Raw genomic sequence first — 17,739 nt, 5'->3', positions numbered from 1 at the left:
CACCAAAAAAAAAAAAAAAAGGTTTTCGGCGCGCAAGCTATATGTAGAGGTTTAGTCGTTTTGATATCACAGTTGTGGTCATCATGAGTATACGTACAGGATGGGTGATTTGAGCAAATATTGATAACAATAAGCAATAAAAAAATGTATGGCGCGATGGATGGATGGTCTTGCGCAAGAAAAAGAAATAGATGTGCGATGAAAAGGAAATAAAATGGATGGGAGATGCGTCGTATTTTATAGACATGGAAAAAGAGGCGATTCCTCGTACTGTATCTAAAAGCTTTATTGTCCAATAACGAAGAAGGAAAAAACGCCATGTGTCTTTTCTCATCGCTTCATGTCATATTTATCCTTTGATAAGAGAGTGGAGCCTCATCACATGAAATAGCTGCATGAAGTAGGTCTCAGATACTGTTAAGAGAGAGATCGAGCGGGATGTCTTTATTCAAGTGTTCTTGTGTGGCTGATCGGATACATAGGTGCACATAACTTTATTACAGACGTAATGCATGGCTCGTTAAACTATCTTTCAACTCGTATTATACACTTTATCGGAAATAGAAGTCATCCTCATGAGGATGGCCTCTTCTTTTTGATGAACAAAAGTCGTCAGTTTCAGCGAATTTCCCCATTGGAATTACACAGGTATTCTGCAAGGCCAAAGTAATATGGGAAGATCCACCTCACTCCTAGCAATAAAGGACCAAGTCATGATTTCTGCTTCCTTGCAATTATTTATTTCTTCATTTGCCGAGAAAATGAACTGAAAGATGAAAAAGACATTAGGGAAGTCAACAAATTTATCGGGATTACAACATTTTGGCAAGCGTGATGTAATGGAAAGGGCAATACCAGGGCCCAGCTCTAAAGCATGTGATTGTCGGTTCCTGATGGCCGCAATGCAGACAATTCAAACACCTTCTTCCATATTATCCATGCACCCCAACTATTTTTTATTGGTTTATTCGGGCATCTTTGTGATGCCCCCATTCAATTCGCCGGCAAGTCGTCGTTTGTATTCCAGAGATGAGATCTTTTTCAAGTTCCGCCATGAATTACGGGCTTGAAATAGCTGGGTTTTTCTTGGGGTTTGAGCCGTAAGGACCAAACTCTTTCCGCTTTTACCGATCATGACGTATATCGACGCGAGTCAACCTTCTTTGTATATTTCGCTTGCGAGTATCCTATTCAATCCTATCTTTTGGAATATAGCGGCGAGATCAGGTAAGGACCGGGATGATATGTGTATAAAGCGTACGGTAGCCAGCAAAGTATTCAAGCAAATTGTCCTTAGAATATCGTAGCAAAATCCTTACCAAACTTGCTGGCGGTAATCCTCGACTTGGATGCTACGGATTAGCAATCACCATTTTCTCCCTCGGTATTATTCGTGATTACTTGTAAGTAACGACATTGGAAAGGCATGCTGTTCCAGTGGAACCACTGCTCACGGTGTGTATTTGCAGGTACAAGACCGCGTTAGAACACCAGCCAACCAGTGCTTTGCTCTTGTCCGCTCCCGCTCAGCTCCTTGCGGCGGCTTTGTTCTTGACCGGAAATGTGTTGGTATTATCTTCAATGTGGGCCTTGGGTGTCACGGGCACGTACTTGGGTAAGGGAAATGGACTATGCAACTTTTTTGATGGCCGACACACCGGGGCTGATGGCAGAAACTCGTATTAGGTGATTACTTCGGTATCTTGATGGACCACAGAGTTACTGGCTTCCCTTTCAATGTGTGCGACAACCCAATGTACATTGGTTCCACTCTCAGCTTCCTTGCAACTGCCTTATGGTACGTGATTGTGATAAATACGCAACTTTTGATACGATCGCGCTGATATTGCATCTTTTTCAATTAGGTACGGCAGCCCTGCAGGTCTCTTCCTCACCAATGTTGTCTTCATTTTGTACAAAATTGCTTTGCGTTATGAGGAGTAAGTACTGAATTTTATAATGATGGTGCTCTTAACTAACTGAATGGAATCTTCTAGACCCTTCACCGCCATGATCTATTCCAAGAGAGATTCAAAGAAGCAATAAATGCTTCCCTCACATGTATTCATAAATAAAAAGCAAACTAGATGTATTCGCAGAAAGGGGTTCAATAGTGTTTTGGTGATGCGTTATTACAGTCGTGGTTGCCCGAGCTCTATCAGATTATTCGACTGGGCATAGGCCACTTGGACTCTGTGAAATTGATTAAAAAGAATTCAATGCGATTATTCTTGTTTAGCTTTGGTTCATGCATACTGCACAAACATATTGGCCGCTGTTTTGTTATAAAAATCGTTCATGGCTTATATTCTTGCCATTATATATGTAGATAAAAGGTGTGACGAAACGATCCTCTCTTATAAGTAAAGAACAGCTTTTGAGTAAGCTCTAATGAATAAATTCTAACTTGTCTGTAGCATGCCTTATGCGTCTTCAAAGATAAAAAAAAACCAAAGAAACATAGTGGGCTCCATTCTCTGCGAAAAAAAAAAAGCTGATCAAGGACTTGCTTGTCACACGCAAGCATGAAGTCTGTCTGGAACAATCGGACATTTAAATGTCAGCACAAGTCCTTCGTTTGGGAGAAACGGTTGGTTGCGTGAACTCTTTCCCAAGTGAGAAGCAATGGTAAGAACTCTGAATACGAAATTGCACATTGATGAAGTGGATTAACCCAATATTATCCTAATAGTCGGCTATCTTCAACTTTGAATCGCTGTTACTGATTATCCTGCTACTCATTTGCACTTGTACATATGTTAGAGCACAAGCGCCATCACTGCTCGATGGTAACAAAACTGGGTAAGCCGATTGAAAGCAAATCTATTTTTCACCTGGTGAGACCAAACTAAACTCGATTATTTAGCGTATTGGGTTTATTCTGGAAAGCAGCGCGTATAGGGGAACGGCTGAGTCCATACGTATCCCTTGCCTGTATCATCATGGGTGTCAAGATCATGATTTCCTAGTGCTTTATTATTGTGTTGTTGCTGTAAAAAAAGGCTATAAACGCATGTTATAATATAATGTATCCGCTCATTTTTTCGCTTCAATTTAGCAGATTATCAACAATCATGAGTTTGGTTATTTATAGTGTCTTTCGATTGTGTCGATGCTGCTAGACATAGCAACAACATTGTCAATATTTCAGGTGAAAAATGTGGCATTTCTGGATTGGAGACTGAGCTCACACCAATCTGTGCCGAATAGGGTTTCCTCATTTTGGCCTGACAATAATCTCGCCAAGAAACTGATCATCGTATTCCACATTGTCCAGTAAACAAACGCCTTGTAAGCAACACTTCATCTCATGTGTGCCGTTTTCATCCCGAATTATGAGATCGTATCTCTTATGCATAAAAATATTTCTAGACGACCCATCCCTCATGATTGTTCCCATCATTAGTCAAGTCACCCTAAAACAGATGGTTGCATATTTACATTTATACTTTTTGGCGTTTCGCCTGTTCTTTCATATCATTTGTAGCAATAGGTGATTCTGATGTTTTGCGACTGTAACTTGCGAAATCCACTTGTTTCACTCGTTTCCTTCGTTGCATGGCGACTTCATAGTTCACGATAGGCATCATCAAGCTTGGTGAATCTACAGATTCTGTGCTAGACTTGAAAGCGATCTTATTTTCCGCGGCCATGAGTCGTTTGAGGTTTTCTTCGACGGTGCGTGATTGTTGAGAGTTGAGCTCTCGCACTTTTTGCGGATCATCAGGTCGTTGTATATAAACCTAAGGAACATAGTGAATACCGCTACTTTAATCTTGCCTAAGTTTCGTAAGCTTACAGGAGTTTGTCTGAAGGAATGTCTGCTAGGGAATCGTGGGAAATGCTGTGGTACATAAGAAGGAATGCCTTCCTTTTCGTCAGCGGAATCCTCTTCATCATCGTCTGAAGGTAAGAATTCTGGTATCTTCTCTACGGTCGATATCTGCGATTTCTCTGTTTTGATAGGTTTCCTGCTTGCGTCTAATAATAGGTCAGCTTCAATTCACATTGGACGTGAGCCCAAAGTTGGCATTACCGAGTGATGGTGCGGCTAAATATTTGTCAAGGTATGCTTGGAAGTCGCTGTTTTGTACTCCTAATTCTTCCAGCGCTCGAGTGATATCGTGATAATTAGGTTTGGAGTGGTTGGCAAGGGTGGCGTATGAGTGTGTATTATATAAAAGTTTCTGTAAATCTGAATCAAAAAGACGGTGAGCGGTTTCGATCGCTACCAATGGACGTGAATCTGGGACTTACAGGAGCCGAAAAGATCCTCCAACGCTTCGAGAGCGGCGGGTTGTATTGCCTGAAAGCCAGTTTCTTTGACAATAACGGAAATTATTCGTTTGTTTATTACGGAGGGAAAATCGTCGTCCATCTTGAATAATGGGTGTGTACTCCTTTGAATGTTGGCAGTGGTGAAGACCTAAGCGCTGCTTATGGGTGTGCTGTGTTATCCGTTCGGCTGGGCACCAATTCTTTCGGTAGACGAACAGTGATTGGCTGCTAAAACGGTCATTCTTATTGGATATAAGCGTTGGTGGCTTAGAAATGCACCTGCATACAATGAATTTTCAAATCATCAAAAAAAAAACAAGGCACTCTACCACCCTGCTGCACTGGATACGATACGCTAGTTCGCGATTTCCGGATTATGGCTTTTTTTCAATAGAGTCGCCCCCTGTATATGTTTGGGGGTAGCTTCGTTGATAACTCATAGAACTGTGGTCGCTTGAAAGGGCCCTTTGCAACTTATCTCAGTATGAGAAAAATGGATACTTATCCGAGAGACCCGGCTTATGACTTTACTCTCAATCAAGAAAGGAACCTTGATAATGCATCATAACTATACCATTGATTACGCAGTGGATCATATTCCGAGGAACACAGGTTTCACCTGAAACATTTGCCATTGTCCTTACGTGGCGAAAAAAAAAAGTGGAGAAACCTCGGCAACGGCAGTTCTTTAGCAGCGATCGCCAAGATGTGCCTGCTAGGCGTGGCTCAAATGAAATCCAGCAAACATATGAAAGCACACTCAATTAACCTGATATGGAAGGTGGGATAAAATGCATGTGATGCAATTTTGACTTTGTAATTTCCCCGCTTGGCACTCTTTTGTTTTCCCAATTGTTCCCAATCCATGCATACCGAAACTGCCCTGAATACGCATAAGATATACCGGCACATGATGTCTAAAAACTGAGAATTATACTCAAAGCACAAAACGTGATAGTGCAGTAATTGGTTGCCCATTTGGGTTGGCCAAGAAGTAATCGCTGGTGACTGCCGTGAAAGATGGGATGAAACCGGAGTTCACCCTTCTGAACAGCTTTCCGAATCCGTTGTCATTGTTTTTGTAGTAATGCAAAGAGGATAGAACTGAAATAGTTGCAAGCGTCAAAGAGCAAGTGCAAATATCGTCGTCCACTGAGACTTTTTGCTGTATATGGGTGAAAAAAACAAAGTTTTCCTTGTGTTCACCTGTTCGATCTTGAGAAATCCTTGATTTTTCCCTTGATTTTTCCCGGGGATCAGACGATGATCATACGCTTTACTCCGAAAATGAAAAAGTGGGATGAGATGTGGCAGAAAACACATCAATAAAGGGTGATGGATACCACGTAGAATAGTAAAGAAGACGAAGTAAAACTTGGTGATAAAAATGGGTTACCGAATGTAACAATAACCATGGAGTTATCATCGTAGATAAGATTATTCTTGTAGTCAGCGGGAAAGGACGGATTCAGGATTTCCTTTCACGCGATGGAAGTTGTTAGTCATTGGTGTGATCCTATTAAAACACCGCATTGTTCATGGAGAGATAATGAGTAAGAAATCCACGCAAAAAATGGTTTATCAGTTATTAGATTTCTTTGGTGTAACAAATTGCAGATCTACGCTCCTTCATCCGTGGGTGCACTTGCCAGTCTGCCGAACTGTGAACATATAAATAAGCGTAGCAGAGGTTCAGTTACCAAGGAAATTCACGTGGTTTATTTTTTCAGTTTAATTTTCATTGCGGAGTCATCGTGCTGCTGACCGAAAGGAAAATGAAAAAAGAAGGACAGAAACAAAAAAAAAAAAAAAAATCGATGTAATTGACAGGGGCGGTGCAACTAACGGAAACTGAGTTTGATTGGGCATTCATCCTATCCTGTTCTTCCGACATCTCCGGCTCTCTCCACCTACCAGCAGTCCCCCTGGGGATTCTCTTTTTTCTCCACCTGTTCCTTCTTCTCTTTCGTCGTTCTCTTTCTCTTTCTTTACCCGATCCTCCCACTTCACCATGGCGTCCTTAACCGAAGGAAACATTGCCATCTCCGATATGTATCGCCAACTATTTCAAAAGCATGCTTCCGTTACCAAGGACGAGGATAAGTTCATGACCAAGGACGACTTCTTGGCCGCTGTGGCTCCCGGGGAAGACTTTAAGAAGATTCAACGAGAACAGTTTGGGCTCTTGTACAAGGTTGCCAACAAGTCGGCCAAAGGTCTCATTTCGTTCAACGATTTCGTCATCTTTCAGAATCTTCTTTCTAAACCTGATGCGGAGTATGAGATCGCGTTTCGAGTGTTCGACGTCAAGGGGACCGGGAAGATCACTTTTGACCAGTTCAAAAGTGTGCTGTCCAGCAACTTGCCAGGAGACGCTGTTCCATTCGATTTCGACTGTGACTGGTTAAAATTGTACATTGGTAACAAGGAAGGTCATCACGAGTTGACCTATGAGGAGTTCACCCAGCTGCTCAAGGGTCTGCAAGGCGAGCGTCTTCGTCAGGAATTCAAGCACTACGATAAGAATCAATCAGGTTATATTGAACCAGAAGATTTCAAGCGTATCATTTTGGATATTGCCAAACACAAGCTGTCCGACCATGTTATCGATCACCTTCCTACCCTTTGCAACCTGTACGCTGGCAGCGGCACCAATATCAGTTTCTCCAACGTGGTTGCGTTCCACAACGTCATCCGCAACATTGATATGGTCGAACTCGTGATCCGTCGTGCCATCGAAAACAACCCCGAAAAGACCATTACCAAGGCCGATTTCCTCATGCAGGCTGCTCAAACCAGCCGTTACACCTTGTTTACGCCCATGGAAGCCGATATCATTTTCCATTTTGCTGGCGTTGATAACGCTTCGGGACGACTTTCTTTGGACGATTTTGGCAAAATTTTGGACCCTCGCTGGAGAGCCCCTGCTCAGTTGCCTGAAGTGCCTCACGATATTGCGCCCAAGAAGACGGGCTTTTTGTGGAGTGTCGTAGAGAACATGTATGCGTTTACTTTGGGTTCCATTGCCGGTGCTGTAGGCGCTACCGCAGTGTATCCTATCGATCTGGTCAAGACCCGTATGCAAAACCAGCGTTCCAAGGTGGTAGGAGAATTGTTATACAAGAACAGCTTGGACTGTTTCAAGAAAGTTTTGAAAAACGAGGGTTTCCTCGGTTTATACCGTGGCTTGGGTCCTCAGCTGGTGGTAAGTACAGACAGTTGTATGATGATGTGATTCTGTGTACGGTGGATTCACCTTGCGGCTTACTAGGGCGTGGCTCCTGAGAAAGCGATCAAGCTTACGGTAAACGATTTTGTTCGCGGTAAATTTATCAACAAGGAGACGGGCGAGATCAAGTTTTGGCAAGAAATGGTTGGCGGTGCAGCCGCAGGCGGTTCGCAAGTGGTAAGTTTTTGTTTTCTCTCTCACTGTTGCTATGGGCAACCGGTTTCAGGCCGGATGTCGATCGCTGATGGTGTCTATCTCAGGGTGGATCCATGCGATCGATGGGCCACTTTCGTATTTTCGATCGACGGTGAACTAATTTAGCTGGATGATTGGTTGCTTAAAATAGATCTTCACCAATCCTTTGGAAATTGTCAAGATTCGTCTTCAGATTCAAGGTGAACAAGCCAAGAACACGGGTGTACCTCGTCGATCGGCTATCTGGATTGTGAAAAATCTCGGTATTGTTGGCTTGTACAAGGGTGTGAGTGCATGTCTTTTGAGAGACGTTCCTTTCTCGGCCATCTACTTCCCTGCGTATGCCCACTTGAAGAAGGATTTGTTCAAGGAAGGTCCCGATCACAAACTTGCTATTTCAGAGCTTTTGATGGCTGGTGCGATTGCCGGTATGCCCGCTGCTTACTTTACCACTCCTGCGGATGTGATCAAGACACGTCTTCAGGTCGAAGCTCGCAAGGGCCAAACCACTTACAACGGTATTACCGACGCTGCTCGCAAGATCTGGCACGAAGAAGGTTTCCGAGCCTTCTTCAAGGGTGGTCCAGCCAGAATCTTCCGATCGTCTCCTCAATTTGGTGTGACCTTGACGGTCTATGAACTTTTGCATCAAGCTTTCCCTCTCCCTGGATCGACTCCTAAACACTCGGGTCAAGTCAAGCAAGAAACCGAAGAAATGAAAGACATTGGCGCTCTGCGATCAAGAAATGGTCTGAAAATGTTATTGGATTTGGATTATCGATTCGGTGTATACCAACCTCCCGCTGCCCCCTCCAAGGCCGCATAAACTTGTCATCGTTTCTTTCACTGTTTTTTTGTGTTGTGTTTATTTTTTTTTCTTCTATTCTAATTTTTCCTTTCTTCATTCCATTTTTCTTGTGTTTTGTCCGTTTTTGTTCCTTTCTTATCCTCACTCTAATTAGTATACTCAAAAAAAGAACGAAAACAAAGTTTTAGAAGAGCCTGCATTTCCTACTAGACGTATTTTAACTGTTGCATTGAACTTCCAACTCATCAAGGTACAATCATTTCCTAATGGCTGTCAATTTTTAATCCGCAGCAGCTCTGCGGCACGTCTGCTCAAGAGAAAAATGGCCAATAGATCACTTTGGCGCTATACAGAGACACAGATCAAATAACTGTCAGTCTGTATTGTAGAAAGTGCATCTTTCCTGACATGCAAACTAAAAATCTTATTTTTATGGTATTTTAATGAGCTGCTTTGTTTGATTTTTTTTTTTTTCAAACGGGGATTTCCGTGAAAAGCAGACTAGAGGGTTTTCGTAATTCTAGTTCAGAGGCAGCATTTGTTTTTGGACAGCAGGTCATCTTTTATATGGTTGGTCTCACTAATGCGATTGGTTCATTTTTGTGTGACTTGCGTTTCAGATCATATCAACACCCGCAGGAGTCATTGACACTGAATGCAATTTGTGCGCTTTGAACACAATATCACTATGGAAGGAAATACCGCTTTAGATCATATACTAGCCACCTTACGAAGTGGCGATACCGGTGGTATCTGGCAACAGAAAGATAATCCTGACGTTCAAGCGCTGTTGCTTTCAGCATTGACTGCGGCAAAGTCAGCCGGCGTGCCTCCTTCAAACGATTCTCAGAGTGCCGTCTCTCTGCATGAAATTGAGAAACGGAAGTACGATTCACTAGACAATGGCGACTTTACAAAAGATTCTCGTAAGCCAGAACTCAGTACAACGAATCAGCAGACCCATACTTACGACCTTCTTTAGCTGACAGTGGCAGTGCATCGAGCGATAACGGAACAACCTCTAGTAAAGGTGAGTTTCTGCCATTGCATTTCAAGAATTGACTGATAGTGACATTATGAGATATACGAAACAGAGAAAAACTCTTTAGCATATAAATCCAGAAAACCTGGCAGAAAGCCATTGGTTGAAAAGGAAACAGAGGTAAGATCATGTTGGTTTGCCCTCGCAGTGTGTGCTCTCATATTTATGTCCATCCATAGGTTGCGGATGATCCAAAATCCAAACGTAAAGCTCAAAACCGAGCAGCTCAACGAGCGTTTCGTGAGCGTAGGGAGAATCGAGTGAAGGAGCTGGAAGACCGGATAAAAGAACTGGAGAAACGAGCATCCGAACCGCCGTCCGAACAACTGAAAAAGGAGAACGAAAAACTTAAAGACGTTATCAAACGACTGCAGGCTGAAAATGCCATTCTCAATGGAGCCGCGGCTTCTTTTGATTTCCCTTTGTCGAAGCTCGGTGAACTCGTCGATCAGACCAATGTGCGTCCGCAGAAATTAATGAAATCTTCCGTCGAACCACTATTTTCATCTCCAGATTCCGACTCGTTTTCGTCTCCTTACTATACACACGACAGCCCGAATTCGTCCAAAAGCGACACACCCGAAACCTACCGTGCTGGGTCAACATCATCGTTCTCTACCGGTTTCTCTGCAGAGTTACTGGGCTTTGATCGCGACAGTACCAATGCTTTGAATGCGTTTGCATACGACGCAGATCAGTTGCTTGGTACCAGTGGTTTGGTTCATTCGGGGGCTGAGATCAATTACGATAACAAACCAGAGGCTCTCCTCAATTATGGCGATCCGCTAGCCAATTCCATATATACCGAAACACCGGTGCCGCTGGTCTTTGACGATAACTGGAATCAATTCAATGACTATGCCCTGAACAACAGCACCTTCAAGGACATTCAATCCACGCCTTTGGACAGCAAACAAGTTCAGCCATCGACCGAATGCAATCAAGCATCCGCGAACAAAGCTGAGGAGCCACCTTCAATAACAAAGACATGGGAAAAGCTAATGGAGCATCCTCGCTACGAGGAATTCGATATCGATGTGCTCTGCGAAGAAATGAAGAAAAAGGCAACCTGCACCTCTTTATCACATGACCAGCACCTTGAGCAGACGTTGGAAAAGATGTATCCGGTGAATCAGGACTAGGAATATAGTCAATCAAAGCGTATTTAATCGTTCTTCAATCCTTTTGTTCTTGAATAAAATCTCTTCTTTTTTTTTTTTTATTCTGTCTTCGGTTTACGTCGAATAAATGCGGACAACACAGCTGATTTTTACTTCGCGTAAGTTGTGGAAGGCTTTTCACAAGTCAAGGTAATGTAAGATAGCAAGTCAAGGAAACGCGGAGCACAAGTTCAGGCAATGCGGGCACTTTGAAGCATAACCTTGATCGCCCCGATTTGGGAGTCACAATTTTTTTACCTTTTCAGATTAAGCTACTTTTTTTCTGACACTGAAAGGAATCAACAAAGTCGATCTGAACTGATCATGTCAGATCTCATCTCGGTAAACGTTTTATTCCACGTACCTGAAGGTAAACAATGTGAGCGATGAAAGATTTACAATGATATTTAAACGGCAAATGTTAGGCTTGGAATTTGTGGCTGTGGATGATATTAAAGAAGGGCTTGCCGGACAATGCACCAACAATTCATTCGATGCTCCACCTAAAACTGGCCGAGTCCATTTGCGATGCAGTGCCGTCAATCTCGAGGCTTTGATTGAAGCATTGAAAACGTCGCGATTTCTCAGCGTAGACAAGGTCACTCTTATTCTCTCTGAATCCAAAATTCCTGCGTCGACTTTTGCCAACACCGACGAGACCTACGAATTCGTTGCCAATGCGACCAGATCAACACCATGGGCCTCAGCGTTGGCCATACTTGATCTCCCGTCTACACCCTCTTTCCGAGCTACATTCTACAAGGGACAATTAAAGCATAGTGGAAAATCGCAAGAATTGGCTGGTTGGATTGGATATGCTTTCAGTGAACACTATGCCGACTGGAAAGTCAATCTGACTCAGTATAATGTGGATGTTGTGGGGATATGGTTCCGGTCAGAGACTGACGTTGACGCAGCAAAGCCCTCTTCAGAATGCGAGCCTACTTTGCTCATGGGATTGAACGTTCCTGTACCGGATCCAAAATATCGCAATCGCGTTCACCTTGGAAGAACAAGCTTGAATCCGTGCATTGCTCATTGTCTTACAAGGCTGGCCGACCCAAAACCCGGACAACTAATTCTTGATATGTGTTGCGGCACAGGGACCATCCCTATAGAAGGTGCTTCAAAATATCCAAATACTTTGTGGATCGGTAGTGAAGGTAATTTCAGGGGAATGGATACCAGTTTTTACATCTTTGTTTGACATTATATTTTCACAGTCCATCCAAAGACGTTGTGTATGAAGGCCAAAGGAAACATGGAACATGCAAATTTGAAAAATGTCGAGCTTATGCTGGGCGATGGCCGACGATTACATTTCCGAGATGGTTGCATTGACACTGTTGTATCAGGTACGTAGTGGGAGCTCATTTTGATGGACAGAATGGATCGCTCAACCCTTCCTGATTAGACTGGCCGTGGGGTTTGCGGGAGAGCACGTATGCGCAGATTCAAAAGGTAAAGATATTTTTTGAAGACCAAAAGTTGATGTTAGGTACTCATGGTAATTTACAGTTGTATCCAAAATTTGTACGTCAAATGGGAAACGTACTGCGCGTTGGTGGGAAAGCATTGGTGGTGACGCAAGGGCAAAAGTTGATGAACCGTGTTCTCGCTTATCCTTGGTGTGTAGCAATGTGGCATACACAGGCTATTATACCCATTGGCATTGGCGGTTATGATGTTTATTTGTACATACTGCAAAAAATGGCATGAATTCACTAGATCGAGGAGAAAAAAAGGAACTAAATATCAATGTATAACATACAGAGAATAGAGTTCATGGTCAATTGAGGGAATTGAATTTGATTTCTTGGCTATCGAAGAGCTCTTTATCTAGATCTTAAAATGTGATTCCTAATCATGAACTAACCGCAACGCTCCTGTTAGTTGTCAACGATGGGGAGCCAAGGCTTTACATTTATTTGGCATGTATTCTATGTGGCACAAAGCAACGTACAGCCGGGAAAATGTAACCCCGGCGTTGCAGTCAGACATTTTTGCGTGTGAAAAATCATTATCGCCTGTGTTCCATTCTCTTTCACTATCTTCATTCCTGCAATGGTAGGAATATCTGTCTCACTATAATACTTATGCTTGATCTAATTGTATTTGAATAGTTTAATCCTAGCGTTCCTGAAGAAGGTAGATTCCGTTTTGTGCGGTCGACCGACACGACCACTCACATGTTGATTTAGCTCGTGAATTCCTCGATTTCGTAAACGCGTCCCCTTCTCCCTTCCATGCCACGCACGAAGCTGCTGAGCGATTGCGCAAGGTAAGCGTTCTTTCAAGTTCAAGTGGAAACATTGGTTCTAAATCTTGGACAAAAATCGTATAGGCTGGCTTCAAGGAAATCAAAGAACGTGATAGCTGGAACGGCACCATTGAGCGTAATGGCAAATACTTCTTTACTCGCAATGGCTCCTCCATCGTTGGTTTTACCGTCGGTGGAGCGTATAAGCCTGGGAATGGTTTTTCTATTCTCGGTGCCCACACCGATTCACCCTGCCTGAAACTGAAGCCTATTTCCAAGAAAGAAAAATCCGGATATCTCGAAGTTGGCGTGCAATTGTATGGTGGTGGTATCTGGCATACCTGGTTTGACAGAGATCTCAGTGTCGCTGGTCGTGTCTTGGTCGAGCAAGAAGATGGTACCTTCAAGCACACTTTGGTCAAAGTGGATCGTCCTTTGTTGCGTATCCCTACGCTCGCCATTCATTTGGATCGTACAGCGAACGATGGCGTAAGTGACCAAGTCCATCATATGACGGATCAGGCATTGCGCTGACGTGTTTTTTACCCAGTTCAACTTTAACAAAGAAACGCAATTGGCGCCCATTTTGGCTACTGCCACCAAATCGTAAGGCATTCTGTGATGATGCATCATTGGAAACGACAAGTACTCAATGTATTGATACTCACAGGGCATTGAATGGATTCGACAAGGCTGGCGACTCGGAAGCAGAGGCATTGCACCATCCATTGCTGGTTCATGTCCTTGCCGATGAGATGAAGGTTAAGCGTAAGTGATCTTTTTGGCTGTCAGATCCTTGTCTGGACGCATATGCTGACGATTGGTTTTTTAGCTCGGCAGATTCGTGATTTCGAATTGGCACTTTACGATACTCAAAAGTCTACCATTGGCGGTGCGTGCAACGAATTTATCTTCTCGCCTCGTCTTGACAACCTTGAAATGTCCTTCTGTTCGATCAAGGCTCTTGTTGAAGCTCAGGATATTGCGAATGACACCAACATTCGCTTGGTGGCTTTGTTCGATAATGAAGAAATTGGAAGTTTGACGGCTCATGGTGCTGATTCCAACCTTTTGCCCTCCACGTTGCAACGTTTGGTTGCCACAGAGTTGGGAGACGAGAAGGTCTCGGCTACGGCTTTCGAGGAGGCCATGCACAAGAGTATTTTGGTCAGCGCCGACATGGCTCATGCTATTCATCCCAATTATGCGGACAAGCACGAAGAGAACCATCGCCCTGAAATGCATAAAGGCACCGTGATCAAGGTGAACGCAAATCAGGTAGGCCTGCATTCCGTCGTCACGCGTGACACGGTCGGATAATCGGACTCTAATGAATCACTTAATATAGCGTTATGCCACGACAGCCATGACGAGTCTGGTACTCAAAGAATTAGCCAAGAAACACAACATCCCTATTCAGGTAAAACGAAACGCATTCGTTGCTACGGTTGTATATTGGAACAGACAGTGTTGACTGTCAATGAATAGGAATTCGTCGTTCGCAATGATTCGTCTTGTGGATCCACCATCGGCCCCATGTTGAGTGCTAAGCTTGGGCTCCGTACAGTGGATATTGGTAACCCCCAGCTCAGCATGCATTCGATTCGCGAAGTTGGTGGAACGGATGATGTCCCTCATGCTATTAATCTGTTCAAGGTACGACATTGAACGCGTTTTATCAGTGGATGACGTAGATTGCTTAGACTCACCATTGCAATGCTTGTGTGTTATAGGTGTTCTTTGAAGAATTCCCAGCTTTGGAAAAAAGAATTTTTGTAGATTAGAGTATGTGAATAGTAGGAGCAACTATAGGGATTTTGAGAGAGGGGCTGAAGAAGGGGAGGTTTGATCTGGGTAGAATCCATCTTTTACGGAGATCCAATTTTTCCTGACATGAACAAAAAGAAAAAATCAAAAAAAAACAATTTTTCAAGTGTGCTTTTTCATACTTGCATTACTGCCCATGGACCGAAATACCACTGCTTTGTATGATGTTCTGGGGATACAGAAAACAGCGACTCCAGAAGAGATAAAAAAGGCAAGCCACAGCTTTATAAATCTATTAACTTGCATGAGCTCATGCAATCCTTGACGTTAGGCTTATCGTCGCTTGGCGCTGCGGTACCATCCAGACAAGAATCCGGACAGCGCTGAACAGGTGACCCCAAATATGTAATTTCCCAATGACGACCATGTCGGCTAACTGCTGTTATATTTACAGTTCAAAGATATCAGTCACGCTTATGAAGTAAGATACAGTCGAATGCGATGAGGACAGCTGCGCGAGGAAGTGATCTTACAACCGGTTTCTGACGCTAATATTTGCACAATTTTCTAGGTGCTCAGCGATGAACAAAAACGGCGCGTATACGATCGATATGGTGAACTTGGATTACAAATGATGGGCACCATGGCCAGTCCTCTCTTCGATCCCGAAATTGAGTCCATGTTGTGCACGTTTTTCATGATGATAGCCTTGGTATTTGCACTGGGTATTATTTTCTTTGCGTTCCTGACTGTCAAAGTGGACGGTATCGTTCAGTGGGATTGGGCCGTGGTCTGGATTCCTTTGTGGATCATCGACGTTGTTATGTTTTTTGGAGCACTGCGACAATTGTTTAGTTCCAAAGACGACGACGAGCTCGACGAGGAGGATGATGCGGGCGATGACGACGACGAGAATAAGCGAGCTGCACGTAAAATGACCAAACGACGTATGCGAGTGCTTCGTCGAACTATTTACACTGTGTACCTATTCCTCATCATCTTGTTCCAAATTTTCATCGTGCTCAAGCTGCAGAACCGTGTACAGTGGTCCGCTGCAGTTGTATTTATTCCGTATTTCGTGTTGGAGGGACTTCATTTTGTGCTTTCTCTCATCGAGTTCGCCGTTGCATGCACAGTGTTGGCCCAGATTCATCAGGAGCATCTTATCAAGCACCTGTGTACCTTATTCTTCAAGCAATTCTGGCTGCTGGTATTACGAGTCGTGCTTTTCATCCTCATCGCATTACGTGTGGATCAAATCATCACCTGTTCATGGGCCGTTGTGTTCATCCCTCTATATCTCGTTGGTGTGAAGTATGCCGTCCAATTATTCCTTAGCTACCGCTACTTTTCACGATTGCCGCAACCTGAAATTGCTCAGCAAGGCAAGACTACCGTTATGCTCGGTTTTATTGCCTTTGTTATCGTGGGTGCACTCTTTTATGCATTGGTTGGACTGATTGCTCGACGATTGGACGGTTATTGGTATATTTCCATGTCCCATGTTTTTGTGCCTGTCTTTATTGTCCTGGTAAGAGATCCGTTTCTGATGAATATGATATTGGTCTTCTCATTTCTTTACTTCTTCCTTCCAGTCTTTGCTTGTTTGCTGTTCTGGATGTTGTCTCCCTTGTATTTTAATGATGTCGTCTGTGGGTGATATCGAGGATCCTGAACAGTTACGGGAGTTGATCGATCCCAATCGACGCATTACTCAATCCGGTGAAACTGTTTCATCGAGAACGGCCTCCACATTTTAGCACTGTATTTTTTTCATTTTCATATTCACGTATGACCGGTCAGTTTCACTCTGCTATATCGTAGCTGAACATTCTTTAACGCACATCATTCCCCTTATTATGTATTTCTCCCATTTTAACGCAATATTTCCTTTTTCTAAAATCCTGTAAACTCTCTTCCCATAATATCATACTTTTATTCATTCTGTACTCTACTGAATTTCTGTTGAAATCATCCCTCATAGTAATGGTTTTCGAATGATTCACATAGACCCATCGACCTATTCCCAAAATTTTTGAAGCTAGTAAATACACATCCGCAAAAGAACTATGTTTCGTATTCTACGGAACATCGGTTTAATGATATGATAAGATTAATATTGAGTAGAGATTATAATATAATGCCATATCATTCTGCATGAATCTTTCACTGTAAAATAGAGAGTGAGAGGAGTTTAGCAACGTTTAAATTGACAAAAATTGCATGAAAAAAGTTTAAATTTCTCTAAGTTCTTCCACTTTTTTTTGGACATCAACGAAGTTATGGTATTGAACGGCTTTGGGAAATTGCAAGATCAGTTATAATAGCTGCGTGGGCACCAGAGATACTAATTTCGGCATATAAACAGATCATGCACAACCTTTGTTGATAATCGAAAGGAAAAGGAAAAATCTCAGAGTCAAGCACTTGTTGTGCCCTAGTCGAAAGGTCAATCGAGATAAAGATAAAGAAACAACTTGGATTGTCGAAAAGGTCAGACTAGATATGTTATTCACTGTGTTATTGGAATCAGTTTCAAGGGTATTTTTACTGCGGAATAACTATACTAAGATTCGGTGGATGAAGTGAAGATCATTGCTAGTTAGGTGACCCAACGAGAATCAATGTATGAGCGTCTGAACATCGAGAGTAATAAATCGAGCATCAGAAGGCGAGAAAGTGCACAACGAAAGGTGAAGAAGCGATGTGCAGAGTAGGTAGAAAATAGTTGACAGCCACAGGAGTCACCGATCGATCTTCACAACGACAGTCCTTTTGCCATATTTGGAAGTCGTTTCTCTATATGCACATTCTATGGAACAGCATCAAAGCATATGAGGATGACACCAGATAGTCCTCAATGTTTTTACCTTGGACGTCAGTTGAGACGATTATTTAGGTCTGTTTTCGCAGAGTTGAATGCAAACATTCAAACAGTGTGCTGTAACATGTTGGATGAGTGAAGGCCGGCTTTTCATACAGTATCCAAACTTCCTATGT

At 43.1% G+C, this 17,739-nt stretch overlaps 8 protein-coding genes across 8 annotated transcripts; 7 read left to right on the top strand and 1 right to left on the bottom strand.

Annotated features, from left to right (window-relative positions):
- The first annotated feature begins 1,079 nt into the window (after window positions 1-1,079).
- BYT42DRAFT_564470 (phospholipid methyltransferase-domain-containing protein) lies at window positions 1,080-2,226 on the top strand. The gene is made up of 6 exons (XM_051567738.1): window positions 1,080-1,227; window positions 1,298-1,403; window positions 1,470-1,615; window positions 1,687-1,798; window positions 1,866-1,940; window positions 1,998-2,226. Exons 1-6 carry the CDS (start codon window positions 1,134-1,136, stop codon window positions 2,044-2,046), a joined length of 582 nt encoding a protein of 193 aa, XP_051425722.1. The 5' UTR covers window positions 1,080-1,133; the 3' UTR covers window positions 2,047-2,226.
- A 305-nt stretch (window positions 2,227-2,531) lies between these two features.
- Window positions 2,532-3,223, top strand: BYT42DRAFT_283860 (transmembrane protein 167 precursor). The gene is made up of 5 exons (XM_051562850.1): window positions 2,532-2,628; window positions 2,693-2,802; window positions 2,867-2,992; window positions 3,059-3,151; window positions 3,211-3,223. Exons 1-3 carry the CDS (start codon window positions 2,626-2,628, stop codon window positions 2,967-2,969), a joined length of 216 nt encoding a protein of 71 aa, XP_051425721.1. The 5' UTR covers window positions 2,532-2,625; the 3' UTR covers window positions 2,970-2,992; window positions 3,059-3,151; window positions 3,211-3,223.
- Window positions 3,224-3,443: 220 nt separating this feature from the next.
- BYT42DRAFT_612684 (uncharacterized protein) lies at window positions 3,444-4,378 on the bottom strand (the record flags this gene model as incomplete). Its single annotated transcript, XM_051571656.1, has 4 exons — window positions 3,444-3,743; window positions 3,800-3,981; window positions 4,037-4,195; window positions 4,258-4,378. 4 exons carry the CDS (start codon window positions 4,376-4,378, stop codon window positions 3,444-3,446), a joined length of 762 nt encoding a protein of 253 aa, XP_051425720.1.
- Window positions 4,379-6,045: 1,667 nt separating this feature from the next.
- BYT42DRAFT_564459 (mitochondrial carrier domain-containing protein) lies at window positions 6,046-8,739 on the top strand. Its single transcript, XM_051567737.1, has 3 exons — window positions 6,046-7,483; window positions 7,550-7,684; window positions 7,854-8,739. Exons 1-3 carry the CDS (start codon window positions 6,290-6,292, stop codon window positions 8,526-8,528), a joined length of 2,004 nt encoding a protein of 667 aa, XP_051425719.1. The 5' UTR covers window positions 6,046-6,289; the 3' UTR covers window positions 8,529-8,739.
- Window positions 8,740-8,992: 253 nt separating this feature from the next.
- On the top strand, window positions 8,993-10,773 carry BYT42DRAFT_564458 (uncharacterized protein). Its single transcript, XM_051567736.1, has 4 exons — window positions 8,993-9,436; window positions 9,493-9,540; window positions 9,605-9,672; window positions 9,732-10,773. The coding sequence occupies exons 1-4, from the start codon at window positions 9,166-9,168 to the stop codon at window positions 10,692-10,694; spliced, it is 1,350 nt and encodes a 449-aa protein (XP_051425718.1). The 5' UTR covers window positions 8,993-9,165; the 3' UTR covers window positions 10,695-10,773.
- Window positions 10,774-10,977: 204 nt separating this feature from the next.
- BYT42DRAFT_283666 (S-adenosyl-L-methionine-dependent methyltransferase) lies at window positions 10,978-12,605 on the top strand. The gene is made up of 5 exons (XM_051562848.1): window positions 10,978-11,082; window positions 11,138-11,875; window positions 11,936-12,067; window positions 12,127-12,173; window positions 12,231-12,605. The coding sequence occupies exons 1-5, from the start codon at window positions 11,037-11,039 to the stop codon at window positions 12,429-12,431; spliced, it is 1,164 nt and encodes a 387-aa protein (XP_051425717.1). The 5' UTR covers window positions 10,978-11,036; the 3' UTR covers window positions 12,432-12,605.
- A 142-nt stretch (window positions 12,606-12,747) lies between these two features.
- On the top strand, window positions 12,748-14,912 carry BYT42DRAFT_512909 (peptidase M18). Its single transcript, XM_051565173.1, has 10 exons — window positions 12,748-12,779; window positions 12,836-12,860; window positions 12,914-12,993; window positions 13,057-13,461; window positions 13,523-13,578; window positions 13,643-13,740; window positions 13,805-14,250; window positions 14,321-14,392; window positions 14,461-14,628; window positions 14,706-14,912. Exons 1-10 carry the CDS (start codon window positions 12,777-12,779, stop codon window positions 14,754-14,756), a joined length of 1,404 nt encoding a protein of 467 aa, XP_051425716.1. The 5' UTR covers window positions 12,748-12,776; the 3' UTR covers window positions 14,757-14,912.
- BYT42DRAFT_564450 (uncharacterized protein) lies at window positions 14,913-16,807 on the top strand. The gene is made up of 4 exons (XM_051567735.1): window positions 14,913-15,130; window positions 15,194-15,220; window positions 15,311-16,270; window positions 16,335-16,807. The coding sequence occupies exons 3-4, from the start codon at window positions 15,371-15,373 to the stop codon at window positions 16,497-16,499; spliced, it is 1,065 nt and encodes a 354-aa protein (XP_051425715.1). The 5' UTR covers window positions 14,913-15,130; window positions 15,194-15,220; window positions 15,311-15,370; the 3' UTR covers window positions 16,500-16,807.
- Window positions 16,808-17,739: the final 932 nt, after the last annotated feature.

The sequence above is a fragment of the Radiomyces spectabilis genome (genome assembly GCF_025331425.1).
Source record: "Radiomyces spectabilis strain NRRL 2753 chromosome Unknown BYT42scaffold_4, whole genome shotgun sequence".
NCBI lineage: Eukaryota > Fungi > Mucoromycota > Mucoromycetes > Mucorales > Radiomycetaceae > Radiomyces > Radiomyces spectabilis.
Note: the sequence above shows the minus strand (reverse complement) of the source record. Positions and strands in the feature narration are given on the sequence as shown.

What these genes read in the sequence shown, in the direction of transcription:
- BYT42DRAFT_283860 (XM_051562850.1), top strand. An exon ending in CTCGATGGTAACAAAACTGG is followed by an intron (nt 2,803 to 2,866) that starts GTAAGCCGATTG and finishes TCGATTATTTAG; the next exon opens with CGTATTGGGTTTATTCTGGA.
- BYT42DRAFT_512909 (XM_051565173.1), top strand. An exon ending in ATCGTACAGCGAACGATGGC is followed by an intron (nt 13,462 to 13,522) that starts GTAAGTGACCAA and finishes TTTTTTACCCAG; the next exon opens with TTCAACTTTAACAAAGAAAC. An exon ending in TCAAGGTGAACGCAAATCAG is followed by an intron (nt 14,251 to 14,320) that starts GTAGGCCTGCAT and finishes CACTTAATATAG; the next exon opens with CGTTATGCCACGACAGCCAT.
- BYT42DRAFT_283666 (XM_051562848.1), top strand. Translation starts at nt 11,037, where the DNA reads ATGTCAGATCTCATCTCGGTAAACGTTTTATTCCACGTACCTGAAG. An exon ending in TTTATTCCACGTACCTGAAG is followed by an intron (nt 11,083 to 11,137) that starts GTAAACAATGTG and finishes GGCAAATGTTAG; the next exon opens with GCTTGGAATTTGTGGCTGTG. An exon ending in CATTGACACTGTTGTATCAG is followed by an intron (nt 12,068 to 12,126) that starts GTACGTAGTGGG and finishes CTTCCTGATTAG; the next exon opens with ACTGGCCGTGGGGTTTGCGG.
- BYT42DRAFT_564450 (XM_051567735.1), top strand. Translation starts at nt 15,371, where the DNA reads ATGATGGGCACCATGGCCAGTCCTCTCTTCGATCCCGAAATTGAGTCC. An exon ending in TGCCTGTCTTTATTGTCCTG is followed by an intron (nt 16,271 to 16,334) that starts GTAAGAGATCCG and finishes TCTTCCTTCCAG; the next exon opens with TCTTTGCTTGTTTGCTGTTC.
- BYT42DRAFT_564470 (XM_051567738.1), top strand. Translation starts at nt 1,134, where the DNA reads ATGACGTATATCGACGCGAGTCAACCTTCTTTGTATATTTCGCTTGCG. An exon ending in TTCCTTGCAACTGCCTTATG is followed by an intron (nt 1,799 to 1,865) that starts GTACGTGATTGT and finishes TTTTTCAATTAG; the next exon opens with GTACGGCAGCCCTGCAGGTC. An exon ending in ATTGCTTTGCGTTATGAGGA is followed by an intron (nt 1,941 to 1,997) that starts GTAAGTACTGAA and finishes GGAATCTTCTAG; the next exon opens with ACCCTTCACCGCCATGATCT.
- BYT42DRAFT_564458 (XM_051567736.1), top strand. Translation starts at nt 9,166, where the DNA reads ATGCAATTTGTGCGCTTTGAACACAATATCACTATGGAAGGAAATACC. An exon ending in CGACTTTACAAAAGATTCTC is followed by an intron (nt 9,437 to 9,492) that starts GTAAGCCAGAAC and finishes GACCTTCTTTAG; the next exon opens with CTGACAGTGGCAGTGCATCG. An exon ending in CGGAACAACCTCTAGTAAAG is followed by an intron (nt 9,541 to 9,604) that starts GTGAGTTTCTGC and finishes TATACGAAACAG; the next exon opens with AGAAAAACTCTTTAGCATAT.
- BYT42DRAFT_564459 (XM_051567737.1), top strand. Translation starts at nt 6,290, where the DNA reads ATGGCGTCCTTAACCGAAGGAAACATTGCCATCTCCGATATGTATCGC. An exon ending in GCTTGGGTCCTCAGCTGGTG is followed by an intron (nt 7,484 to 7,549) that starts GTAAGTACAGAC and finishes GCGGCTTACTAG; the next exon opens with GGCGTGGCTCCTGAGAAAGC. An exon ending in CCGCAGGCGGTTCGCAAGTG is followed by an intron (nt 7,685 to 7,853) that starts GTAAGTTTTTGT and finishes TGCTTAAAATAG; the next exon opens with ATCTTCACCAATCCTTTGGA.